Source organism: Pangasianodon hypophthalmus, chromosome 9 (genome assembly GCF_027358585.1).
Source record: "Pangasianodon hypophthalmus isolate fPanHyp1 chromosome 9, fPanHyp1.pri, whole genome shotgun sequence".
Taxonomy (NCBI): domain Eukaryota; kingdom Metazoa; phylum Chordata; class Actinopteri; order Siluriformes; family Pangasiidae; genus Pangasianodon; species Pangasianodon hypophthalmus.
In genome coordinates, this window is record NC_069718.1 from 6,777,856 (window position 1) to 6,791,410 (window position 13,555).

At 37.2% G+C, this 13,555-nt stretch overlaps 1 protein-coding gene across 2 annotated transcripts; it reads left to right on the top strand.

Annotated features, from left to right (window-relative positions):
- The first annotated feature begins 54 nt into the window (after positions 1–54).
- On the top strand, positions 55–10,471 carry lingo4a (leucine rich repeat and Ig domain containing 4a). 2 transcript variants are annotated; one of them, XM_026947370.3, is made up of 3 exons: positions 55–436; positions 765–892; positions 5,279–10,471. In XM_026947370.3, the coding sequence occupies exons 2-3, from the start codon at positions 872–874 to the stop codon at positions 7,133–7,135; spliced, it is 1,878 nt and encodes a 625-aa protein (XP_026803171.1). In that variant the 5' UTR covers positions 55–436; positions 765–871; the 3' UTR covers positions 7,136–10,471. The 2 variants fall into 2 exon arrangements, with proteins under 2 accessions (XP_026803171.1, XP_026803172.1); XM_026947371.3 differs by lacking the exon at positions 765–892 and having other exon boundaries at positions 56–436.
- The last annotated feature ends 3,084 nt before the right edge of the window (positions 10,472–13,555 follow it).

Here is a 13,555-nt window from a genome sequence, read left to right on the forward strand (position 1 = left end):
TTTATTAGGAAGCAAATAAATAAATAAATAAATAAATAAATAAATAAATAAATAAATAAATGCACACTCATGGTCCCAGCACGGACACAGACTTGGGTTTTTTTTCTCGCTCGAGACTGTGCTTTGTATAAATGCATGTATAAATGGTCAGATGACAACAGTTAAAGAAAAAATCCATTGTCATTCGAAATCAATATCCAATCTCGTGCGCGTAGTCGGGTTTCGGTGGGGAGAGCACGCGCTAACGTGTCCAAACTCTGGGAACGTTTTGTGCTGGATCATTCACAGTGGCTCAGAAGTCCAACGCTCGTGAGTCCGCGCGCTCTCAGGGAGAGTAAAAAAAAACCAAAAACAATAAGCGCAACGAAGCCAAGAAGAGCGTCTGAGTTTCGCGCGAGCGGTTTTTTTTTTTAAGGCAATCGATGCTCACTGTCCGGTAAGTTGCCATCACTCATTACTGTTACAGTGGGGGTATTTTGTTCTCCTGCTCTGGCCAGGTCACTTATTATTGTTATTTTCAACACAATTTAATGCCGATTATAACTTTATTTAAGTAGTTCTCGAAGTGGGGAAAAAGCCATAGGATTTACCTCCCCAAAAAAAAAAAAAAAAAAACTGAAGCAGGAATTTGCATCCAGGTTTTTGAGTAAATACATAAGATTTAGTTATACACTACTCATTGTAGCTTGGGGATAAATTTAAAAAAAAGTGGGTGCAAAGTGCTACCTGAATTAATCTGGGTAAATCATATATTCTTCTGTAAGAGCTTTATCCTGGTCAAGGTTACGGTTGATCCAGAACCTCTCCCAGGAACACTGGGTGCAAGGCAGGAACACACCCCGGATAGGACGTCTGTCCACTGCAGGGCATCATGTGTGGCATTTACCTGAAGGTACAATGACGTTTCCTTTATAGGAATAAAGCCTGTTTTTCCTTTCAAGCAAGAAGGTTATTAATGCAGTCTACCTTTTTTTTTTTTTTTTTATTTTTATTTTTTTTTTTATTTATTTATTTTTTTTTTGCCTGTCTCAGATTATGGCGATCTACTGTACATGACTACGTCTGCCCAATGTTTGCGTACGCTGGACAGTGTATATCACTGTGCTTTACATTTTGTTACCGACTGCAAATAATCTACACACCACTGTGTCCTGTACTCTGGAGTTCAATGGCCAGTAATTCACTGTCTCACTTTTATTTACAAATCTCTATTAAGACTTGTTTCCTCCTATCTCTTTTCACGTCTTTCAAATACAAATGGTCAATATGTCCTATGCTCTAGAAACAGGTTTCAGCTAGCTGTTCCCCATGTCAGGTCAGAAACAGGCGAAAAAGAATATATAAGTATGCTGCCCCTTTAGCATGGAACACTGTACAAAAGGACCTAAAACTAACTGAATTGGTTTCACTCTGAGAACATTTTTTTACATGGAGTTTTAAATGATATGGAAGCTGGCTCAATTGGTAATGCTGCTGTAGATAATTGCTATTTTTCAAATCTTTTTATGTTATAATACTAACTGTATTGTATCTATTTGTTGTTGTCTGTTTGCTTGTAGAAACTTTGTATGCTGCCCTCTTGGCCAGGTCTCTCTTGAAAAAGAGATTTTAAACTCAATGTTAAGTTAAATAAATTAATCAGTTAAATCACTCAGTTAAATAAAGGTTAAATAAAAGACAAATCATGCACACACACACATTCACACTTAGGAGCAGTTTGGCATAGCCAAACCACCGACTGTGGTTGAATCAGCGTATGCATCTGTGATTTTCATTTCATTTAGCTCCACTGGTGGAAATAAAAACTCATCTTTATGAGATCTATTATACTGATTATTGAGTAATAACTATTGATTATAGAGTATACTGATTCTTATAGTTATTAGCTTGTTTAAATGGGCACCTGAATTGAATGGGTTTAAATTTAAACCTCAATAACCCAAAAACAAGAAGCCCTCAAATAATGTCTTGGACCTAATGTGTTCTGTCACTGAAAAGTTCAGGAATAGAAAACTTTATGACTCTGATAAATAGCAAAATTTTACTGTACACATTTTAAAAACATTCAGGAAATAAATCCGTACTGATAAGAAATTTATTTCACAGTTAAATGGGTCCTTGGCTACAAAAAGTTTGAGAACCACTTAACCACTTCTTACTGTGGTCACAAATTATGTCATTCCTTTGTGGTAGGTCTGCAACAATTGAGCAATTGTGCAAGAATTTAAGGGTTTGTTTACACTTAATTTATAATTTAGTCAAACCTTTTGAAATTGTATATTTTTCCGTAGATATTATGCAGGCAATAACATTTTAACATTTAGTTCGGCTTGACAGCCAGCGTTAGCCTGCTGACAAAAAGTACTCTAGTTAATGTTACTTGATGCCAAAATGTGGCTGAAGTTGTCTTCTTGTAAAAAATAAGACAAATTATTCATTTTTTTGTAAGAATATAGTAAACATTGGATTACATTATTACATAATTATATTTACACTTAACATTAAGTTACTTAACTCTGGGCTGCTACATATCAATTAACATCAATTCTAGCTAGTTAAAAATTACCTCATATTTTCTCTCTAACAGTATCTCAGATCACTAGCGAGTGTTGGAATTATCCTGCATTTGATATTTGTTGCTTATGATTTCAAAATATACACAGATATGATATTATCATGTTTTAGTTGACTGCTTTTACTCTCGGGTGTCAACAGCCCAGAAATGTAGTAGTTTTACAAACAAACCTTGCAAGCTGGTCAACATTGTAACCCTTCATCACTGGTTTAAAACATCATATGCTGGGTTAGTCCATATTGGACCCAGTGCTGGGTTTCCAGTTTGACCCAGATTAGGCTATTTTTCATTTTAAATGTATGATTTCCTTAAATAGTTCTTCTACCTACTATTTCCTAGTCTTGTATTATTAGACATAGTGCCATAAATAAGAGCTTTGACAAATAAACCAACTCACTGATTCATGACTGGTAAAAGAAAGAAGTAATACAGAAAAAAGGGTAAAGAGAATAGAATGAAAGGAGACCAAAACAGCCGACTCAAAACTGGGCAACAAGAAAAAAAAACTTCTTTCCATGAGTACTTGACATTGTACCTGTTAATTTGGGCTGACTAATGAGGAAATGGAACCCTCATGTATAAGGTTTAGAAAAAAAAAAAATTAATCTATTTTATGCAGGCCACTGTTTTCTTCCCAAGTAAATACAATAGGGTTTTTGAATAATCTTTTAATTTCAGTGCTATAATTTGTCAGAGTTTAACAATCAATTTCATTTAACACAGAATTCATAGTTGATAATTATATGCATTCTCCAAGAATACTAGCCAAATATACTGTATAAAATAAACATTACACATTATGATTCACGGTTTCCACTCAACCACCTTTTTAAGAGTAGTATTTTCTCTCAAAATGATTGACACTGCTAATACAATATTTTAAATAAATTCAAACAAATCAATATCTTTAAGAAAAATAATGCTTTTAGAATCTTTAAGAGCAATATTAAGAAACTCTGTCTCCAAAACCACATATTTGGTCAAACGCAAAAATAAAATAAAATAAAATAAAAAAGGTGTTGCGGTTTGAGGTTGCACCCATGTAAAATCCCTTCACCTATCACCATGGGCAACAGACAATTTAATATTATGAATACATAATGAATATAGTATGAAGACAATGGATACATAAAAAAAATGCACAGTTTTGCCCCCAAGTCTCCATCACTGAACAGTTGATAACTTCCACAAAATAGACTTCAGGTTAAAACTATAATGAATTCAGAAATGACTCTGATGCTCATATTCATAAATTGCTCATAAGCTCATAAGTTCCTGGTTATACTACTGCACTTTTTGACTTTATTTATAATTGCACGATCTGGTCTCACCCAGGTGAGGATTGATTCCCTTTTGAGTTTGGTTCCTCTCAAGGTTTCTTACTTACTTCTTACTTACCACCATTGCCTCTCGCTTGCTCATTAGGGATAAATTAAAAAATTTATATCCAGAATTTATATATTTCTGTAAAGCTACTTTGGGACAATGTCCATTTGTTAAAAGCACTATACATATAAAATTGAATTGAATTGACCAGTCAGTGCCAGACATTTATCTAATATTTTTGGTTAGAATTTTAAGACATTATATCTGTTATCTGATAGTAGCTGTATCAACACATACCTCGCATTTAGGTTCACTGCTTCTAAATCCGCTTTTAAATGTTTAGTGTGGAACTGAATACTTTAGGTGAAGGATGAAGGGCCCTATTATTATTATTATTATTATTATTATTATTGTTATTATTATTGTTGTTGTTCATGTTGAATTAAATTTCATGCAATCCAGTAGAATACAAACTGTGCTTCCATCATTGTTGGGACATTTTCTACCCAGACTTAAACAATTTGCTCAGTTACTATTTTGTGCATCGTATAAAGTATTAGTAATTCACACACATACACACACACACACACACCAGTGCTGTCATGCTGGCCAAGGTCTGGCTTTCCTATGTGTTAGATAACTGCCAAGCTGCCAACACACAATTACGCAAAAATAACTGCTGGAGTCCCGGGCTCTCACACAGAGATCCTCATCTGATCCCAATCCTACACCTGCTACTCTTGACACACACACCCAAGGGGTTCAGCTGCTGGTATAAACAAGAAAATGGCATTTTATATAGGCCCGTTATTCACTATAGTGTAAATAATTTCGAAAATATTATTTTTTCTTTGCTTAACCTGTGCTTCAACTACAGCAGCACAGTGTCCTACTTTAAAACCCTTAAAATCAGACTATAGATTTGAATCCAATAACATTTAATTACAATCTCATTCAAACTTAATAATATTTAACATTGAAATAGCACACATTACAAGACAGGTGTTTGATCCCTACATACATTTCTGTCTCTATCCTGTTTTATCCAATTTAGCAAATAAAAAGCTTTTATGCCTCCCTCATGATCTTTGTTAATCTACATTATATATATATAGTGAAATTATTTTCTTTGCATATCCAAGCTTCCCAGTGTTCCTGGAGCAGAGAGGGTTAAGGGTCTTGATCAAGGGCCCAACAGTTGCAGCACACCCAGTCTAACAAACCTTATAGTCACAGTTTATATAACTAGAATTTTTGTTTATTCAATTGTAGAACAATTGAAAGACAGGAAAGAATAAATTGTGGCAATTGAGATAATTTTGGCAAAACAGAATCTCCACAATAATCACTAGTTTCCACTCTCCTCTGTTGTTGTAGGTGGAACTCCAGATGTTTGGGGAAGCTGCTGACTGGTGGATGGTATATTGGTGGGTGGTTCAGCTGTGCATAGTAGGTGTGTCAGTTGAAGGAATCCCACCTTGGCCATGCCCTCAGAATTGTGAGTGCTTACATGAGCCTCTCAAGGTCAACTGCTCCTCATGTCACTTAAACTCTGTACCGGAGGGTATCCATAAGAACACACAAAGCCTCAGTTTGGCCAATAATCTACTGAAGACACTTGAAAAACATCAGTTCTCTGAACTGGAACAGCTTCAGGAACTGGATTTGAGTGAAAACATGCTGACAGTGATTGAAGTGCAAGCATTTTCTGGCCTGCAAAACCTTCTCATTCTGAGGATTTCCCAAAATCGGCTTAAGGTCATTCTGGTCGGAGTGTTCTCTGGACTTCAGAGTCTCCGTCTGCTGGACATTAGCAAGAATGAAATCCTTGTCTTTCTCAATGACATGTTTTATGAGATGCCATCTCTACAGAAGTTGGAAGTTAACGAGAATGATCTTGTGTTCATCTCAAACCGTGCCTTCAGTGGCTTACTATACCTTCAGGAACTTAACTTAGATGGCTATAACCTTACTTCAGTCCCAACTGAGGCACTGTCACAGCTTCCCAGGTTGGTGAGGCTGAGTTTCTGTCACACTGGTCTCACAGTGCTACCCAACAATTCGTTTAGGCAGCTGACTCAGCTCAGGGAGCTGACATTGTCCCATTGGCACAGGCTGGATACACTATTACCTAATAGTTTGACTGGACTTAACCTCACCTCTCTGACACTCAGCTACTGCAACCTGAGTTCTGTGCCCTATGCTTCTTTGCACCATCTGGTCTATCTGCTCTACTTGGACCTGTCCTACAACCCTATCACCTCCATCCAGCCACATCTGCTCAGAGACCTTCTACAGCTGCAAGAGTTCCATTTGGTTGGTGGGAATCTGAAGAAGGTGGATCCGGGTGCTTTCCATGGCCTTGTTCATATTCAGCTATTCAATGTATCATTAAATCAACTGTCAACACTGGAAGAGACTGTGTTCCAATCAGTAGGGACACTTCAGGTACTTCGGCTGGATGGGAACCCACTTGCTTGCGACTGCCGACTATTTTGGGTGCTGCAACGTCATCTGCATCTAAACATTGATGGGCAGGCACCCAGTTGTGCCTCACCTGTACAGGTGCAGGGTAGAACATTCCAGGAGTTCATGGAGTCTGAGCTTCCAGTGTTGTTTATTTGTAGATCAGCACGTATTCTAAACCGCAAGCCACAGGAGGTGAGTGTGGACGAGGGCCAAACAGTCCTGTTCCTTTGTCAAGTGGATGGAGACCCTTCCCCCTCTGTCATCTGGGTGAGCCCTCAGCGGACGCTTCTGCCCACCACAGGTCGGATCCGTGTGCTGTCCAATGGAACCCTTGAGGTGCGTTATGTACAAGTGCAAGACAGTGGCATCTACTATTGCTTTGCATCTAATGTGGCCGGGAATGACAGTATTTCTGTCAGTCTGCGGGTGCGAAGTTTTGTCACTTCCTCATCTCGGAACCGCTCTGCCCACTTCTTTCTTGATGGCTGGAGTTTTACATCTACCCATCCACCAGTAAACGGCTCGTACGATTCTCAGCCATTTCCATTTGACTTGAAGACGCTGTTAGTTGCAGTAACAATGGGCTTCCTGTCATTCCTGAGCTCTGTGGCAGTTTGCTTTATATTCATGTTCTTCTGGAGTCAGAGCAGAGGGCAGATCAAACACACAGCCACAATTGACTTTGTACCTCACAGAACAGGAGCAGGATCTGGGGGAGGACGGACCAGAATGGAGACTGGCAGATTTACCATGAAGCTCATCTGATGCCTGAAGCTAGAACAAAACTGCCTGATGAAGCGTATAAGAGATGCACAAAAACTTTCATATGAATGCATAAAGCCATATTAAGAGGGAAATATGGTCTTCAGATGTTGGTCTACACCAATATTGATTGCGAAGTTATGCATAAGGTTTCACTGGAACATGCATTAGCTAATGCTGTCAGTGATGATGATTTCCAATGAGCAAAATGACAAATGCATAAAGTTTTTCTATGATAGTACTAAGTTGTTCTGAAATATATGGGGCTTTTGGTAGTGTTTAAAGTTCTAAAAATGACAGCAATGCAAGAAAAACTAAGATTTATCACAGATAGCAGACTGGAGAGTGTATTACGGGTATAATTAGACAGGTATTCATGATTGTTCACTGAGCACTGAACTGCTTTTCAGGGAATGCATGAGCATATGTGATTATTCAAAATGGATTATCTATATCAGAACTTCCTGTGAATGAAGCAATGATCATAAGTACAAGCTGCTGATCTCATTCTTCATTGTACACAGCATGAGAGCATGTGAGGAGAGCTTAGATTTACAACAATTAAGTGTGGTATAACAAGATAGCTGAATATGTATGAATTTACAGACATGCATGTCTTTATTTTATGAATTGCTTATATGTACAGTATAGAAGACACCATATCATATTATTACATGCCATTTAATATATGTTAAACATAATATATAAAATGTAGCTCCAGAATAAATTCCCTATGCAGATGATAGAAAGCTATCACCAAATTTCCCCATGATTGGGTTATGATTGTACGTTGTCTGTCCAGCACTGTAAACTGAATGAATAACAACTTTCATAGTCAGTGTATATTATTTAAGATAATAAATGAAAAAGCTGCATTTTGCTTTTGTGCTCTAAATGTACGGATCTCCCTACTACAAGAAATTTATCAAGCACACTGTATGAGCAATTTTAAGACAGTGCACAAAACAATCATTTTGTAGTTTTGTTTTTCTATGAATTATAGTATGTTTATTTTATTTTTATTAATGGTATTGATCTAGTATTTATGACTTGTATACATCCATCCATCCATTTTCTGTACCGCTTATCCTACACAGGGTCACGGGGAGCCTGGAGCCTATCCCAGGAGATTCGGGGCACAAGGCGGTGGACTCCCTGGACTGGGTGCCAACCCATCGCAGGGCACAATCGCACGCACACACACCCATTCACACACTACAGACAGTTTGGAAATGCCAGTCAGCCTACAACGCATGTCTTTGGACTGGGGGAGGAAACCGGATTACCTGGAAGAAACCCCTGAAGCATGGGGAGAACATGCAAACTCCACGCACACAGGGCGGAGACAGGATTCGAACCACGAACCCTGGAGGTGCGAGACAAACATGCTACAACATGCAAGGTTCTGTTGATGTATTTGAATTTCAATGTTTAGTTTAATATTATGTAAAGAATTTTGAGATTCACATTTATTTATTTATTTATTTACTTACTTACTTACTTACTTACTTATTTATTTCAATGATGCCAGAACCTGACTTCTGACTGTTAATGCAGTTTCCTGAAAAGTATATATATATATATATATATATATATATATATACAATTAGGGCTCGGACTATTAGAGAGTTAAAAGTCTATACCGCTTTCGTCTAATATAATTTAACTTACTAATGCTATTACTCCTTATTAGGAGTATTTATACTTAGATAATATTGGCTATTCTATTTTTTTTTTTAAGTTGGTTGGATAAACACTGTTTAACACTGGTTATGTAATTACAGTTTCATTTTCAAGGTTAAAAGCAATGCACAGAAAAATTTTAATAATGACCTACACATTAGTTAATGACCTTCAAAACACAGTAGGCAAATCTAATTGCAATTAAAATATAGTTTTGCATATATTAAAAAGAGCCATATGTAGCAACTACATGTTAGTAAACTTAGTTTATAAAACAAGCTTTGAAAGTTTGTTTGCATTTGTTTTTATTTCTATTTTTTAGTGCTAGATAGTGAAACTACGAGAATATTTCATATAATATATGTTTTTCTATATGCACATTTAAATACAATGGGGATAAATACAAATCCACAACACCTCCACCAGTTCTGAGAACTACATAAACTATCAATCATTAAGTCCTGATGTATTGTTCTGGATGTTAGTTACTCATCTTAGCAGTAGCAGAGGAAATTAAGCTTCTCATTACAGTCTCTGTTCTCCCAAACATGTCTTTTGGTGTTATGAGCTCCACAGTGGTAGCATGGAACTGGCAGCGAAACCAGTTTCCCCAGTGGCTCCTTGCTCACCCAAAGCCATTTTCCATCCAGGAAGTGCAGGTCAGACCACACTGTCTGTTTGGGTCTGATTTGTCTCCATTTCAGCCAATTGTAGTTGTGTCTTAGAGGCCGGGGAAGCTAGGCCAGTGTAGTTCATCCTGCAATACTCATGAGCTTCTTCCCATGTCTTTTTTTTCCATTACCAAGATTAAAATCCTGTAAAAATAGAAAGGATTGGCTTCCCAACAGTAATGATCATTCCAGCCATTGAGGATAAAACTTCCACACAATTCTGCTTTCCAGACAAATTATTAGGTTGCAAATAGTTTCACCGGAAAAAAGAACTTGGTGGTCCACCTTCCCATGGCCAGATGTTTGAATTTAACCTTGCCTCTGTACATCTCAATCCAGGCTCTAAATAAGTTTCCTGCAGCCACTTTGAACCTCTAGTTTTCTACATCAGTAGTGATTGTAGCCAGATCTCTGTTGTTTTGTGTGAAGAATTTCTGACCATCAGTCCAATTTATTTATTGGACTGCCAGCCCAAAAATGACAGCCAGAATTAAAAAAAGAAGGCTGATTTCATCTCTGCTATGTTTCTGAGCTCTGTGAATCGTTGCCCTCAATCTCAGTTTATACCTATTGCTTTTACATGTCATTTACATAAACTCAATGGGCAAATGTTTAAAGACTTTAACCCTTAACTGGTTATGTGAAGTTATTTTCCACTAGTAATGTTTCCATTACTGTCAGTGTGGTATATTTAAATATGTATCACTTGTTAAGGAAGTAAAGTATTCAGAAACTCTACTGAATGAGAACTACAGAGTTCCTGGATGACCTCCTTGCTTGTTTTTCCATTGCACTGCAGCAGCTCTGTGCATTAACAGTGATGAAGTATACACTGTATTCCTAAAAATCAAGTTGCCCTCACCTGCTCTTTCTCCTAACTGATTATTCCAGAAAATGCATAAAACTTCTATATAAGTGTTAGATGATCAGCTATCATTCTTAGCTCATGCTGCAAGCCTTACTCATTCAGGTTTCTCATGTACATCAGGAGGAGCACTTACATCCTCTTAAGAGTACTAAGAGACTACTGCTTCTAGCTGGGCTGAAGTATTCTTTGAATTTACACTGTTAGGATGTACACCAAAGAGGAAATTGAAGAATAAGGAGACTGTGTAATATGTGTATGGTCATTTTATGATTGGATCTGACCATACGCAACTACTTATTATATATAACGTATATAATGATGTTGTCCATCAAATGACATGCAAAGTAACTATGTGCCAGTAGAATTAGGTGACAATGGTTTTCAAAGCACTATTGACTTATCCATTGTTTTTATACTACTCCCATCAAATTTTATTTTCTCTATAGTTTTAGCTAGGAGAAATTTAAATTATTTTAAAACACAAAACAACTACACAGAATTCCTTAGATCTTTGATTACTTATTAGGGCCCCCTTCCTATCTTTCTCTCTTCTTCAAATAATGCACTTATTCAGCAAGCAGTGCCATGTCTTATGTCATTTTGGGAGAAAAGTGTTAAGTCATCATAAAGTAATAAGTAGCCATATGCTATGGAACAAAGCTGCGTCTGCTGATTACATCCAAAATGATGAAGCTGTTTGGTTTCTCTTTGGATGTAAGGATTTGTAAACACTGTGTTTTCAGGAAACAGCTTGAAATGGTGTGTAGATACTACCTGAAATAATTATTACTGAGTGGGCATTTCTGGACATTTTTTATTTACTGTCCTTTTAAAGATTTTCATTTTAATTAAATGTGTAGACCTTGTGCTCCCTTAAGTGCAGATGGAAACTGTCAGATGTACTGAATACTGATTCAGATCATTTTGATTGTTCAAAATTTAAAATATCCTAATACTTAATCTTAGCCCTATAAAACATGTTCTCTATATGCATATTCAAAGGAAAATATTTTGAATTTAACCAACATTTGGCAGACAGCATTACCAATTTTGTTTCAGTGTTATATGCAAGTGATAATTCAATAATTGTAATAGAGCTACTTTTAGGAAATATCTGTCATTCGTCATTGCATGCAGTTTTTACCTATTCAAGAGGAGGTGACAGCCTTGTATTATAAAGCTTCTGCAGATGTGAGGGCTCTGAAGCATGTGTTTTGGAGTTCTTGCCTTTTTCATTTTAACAACATATGTGCTGTTTCAGGATGTAGTATATCATGAAAATAGCACTGAAAATATACTGTGAAATTCGGCCAGAGTATTAAGTCATCCAGGTGTGTTTGGTGTACTGGACATATTCTATTTATATACTTATTTTGGACAGACATTAGTATGAGTAGTGTACGCATAGCTTGACTGTCACTCCTGCACACAGTAATTCATGTAGTTCTACACCTGGCCACCAGAGGTCAGAGGTGCCATATTTATGGGTCATTGTAAAGTACACAAGTTACTTCCACATTTTGGTCTGTTCAAACGATTATTAGAGTCAGTGTGTATCACTGTAAAGTAGTTTAGTTTCACTGTGAGTCTTAGATATCTGTCTGCTGTCTGTTGGCTAATGGTATTTTAACTTTTACTCATTAGAACTGATATTATTGTGTGTTTACTGTAAGAAATTGGGGCATTCTGCTAGTATGCTCTTACATTATTTGCCTTTTCCCTGCTGCTTTTAAATAAAGATTGCACTTGGATTTACACAACACAGTTGACTCTGTTTGTTACAAAAAAACACCCTGACTGTTAAACAATTAAAATATAAAGTTAAGCGAGAGTTGGTGGCTGAAATCAAACAGCAGCTAACTGTTTTATCCAATAAGTCGATGTCTTGTTTGAAGGAAGAATTGCATCAAACTGTAACACAACACTGTCTACTCTTTGGCAGTCTCAGGCACTAGTTCCAAAATATGACCCTCCTTCTTATGAATGGTGAAATTATTATCAGTGTGGCTGAAAGGCTCATACAGGGCAATGTAGTCTTGATGGCTTGCTAAAATGTAGGAATTGTTGGCAGAGAGAACATGACCAACACTATGGTAAACATAGGAAGGGCCAGAGTAATAGTCTGAACTAGAATGAGCACTTCTGTAATTCACTCTGGGCAAAGGAGTCTGCTAAATGCCATACATGTAAATGTAAAATATAAATATAGTTGGCAACAGCCCTTACAGACCATTTTGGGAGAGAATCAGGTCATCTGGGTGGAAAAGGGAGGTTGGACTGTCCTTTGCATTGCTAACACTCGTGACCATTAATATAGGAAAGATTGTTTAGTGAGATGTTTGGCCCCTAGTAAGCACTTCTGCATATTCTATTTATATACTTATGTTGGACAGACATTAGTATGAGTAGTGTACGCATAGCTTGACTGTCACCCCTGCACACAGTAATTCATGTAGTTCTACACCTGGCCACTAGAGGTCAGAGGTGCCATATTTATGGGTCATTGTAAAGTACACAAGTTACTTCCACATTTTGGTCTGTTCAAACGATTATTAGCGTCAGTGTGTATCACTGTAAAGTAGTTTAGTTTCACTGTGAGTCTTAGATATCTGTCTGCTGTCTGTTGGCTAATGGTATTTTGACTTGGACAGGACTGTTAACCTCATGCCAGAAACTGATGTCCTGTTTACAGATAGAAACATTTAGAAAAAAATAAGTTGTGGTCTTCTGAAACTACACTGAAAAATTAAGACACATTTTAAACAATAATAATAATAATAATTTAAAAAAAACTCAGCAACACCACTGTTGTCATAAAGTGGACAGACACAGGAACAAATTTAATGTTTTTTTTTTAAAGCAAAGTCGCAGGCATACAAAGGTGACAAGGTGGTACTCAGAAATGTGATGTAGGCTAATGGTAGGGCAACCTGCAAACAGGCATAACAGGGCCACATAGCGGGCCAGGCCTGACAGGCTTAATTAAGGGAAACATGGATGCTTGGGGATATGCTGTATGGTAATGACTAACAGCTATCCGTCTTGCCTCACATCACTCAGTCATGCCAGTTTCTCCTTTACAGCAACAGGAGGTTCCAGCCATTTCTATCCACAGAGGCCACTCAAGTGCTTGTTTAGTTGCTTGTCGTTTTGAGATTGGACTACTACAACTCGCACAGTTCTACCCCTGTGCACCATCCA

Excerpts from the sequence above, each read along its gene's own strand:
- lingo4a (XM_026947370.3), top strand. The coding sequence starts at position 872 with ATGTGTGGCATTTACCTGAAG. Across the intron at positions 893-5,278 it reads TGTGTGGCATTTACCTGAAG|GTGGAACTCCAGATGTTTGG; the intron begins GTACAATGACGT and ends CTGTTGTTGTAG.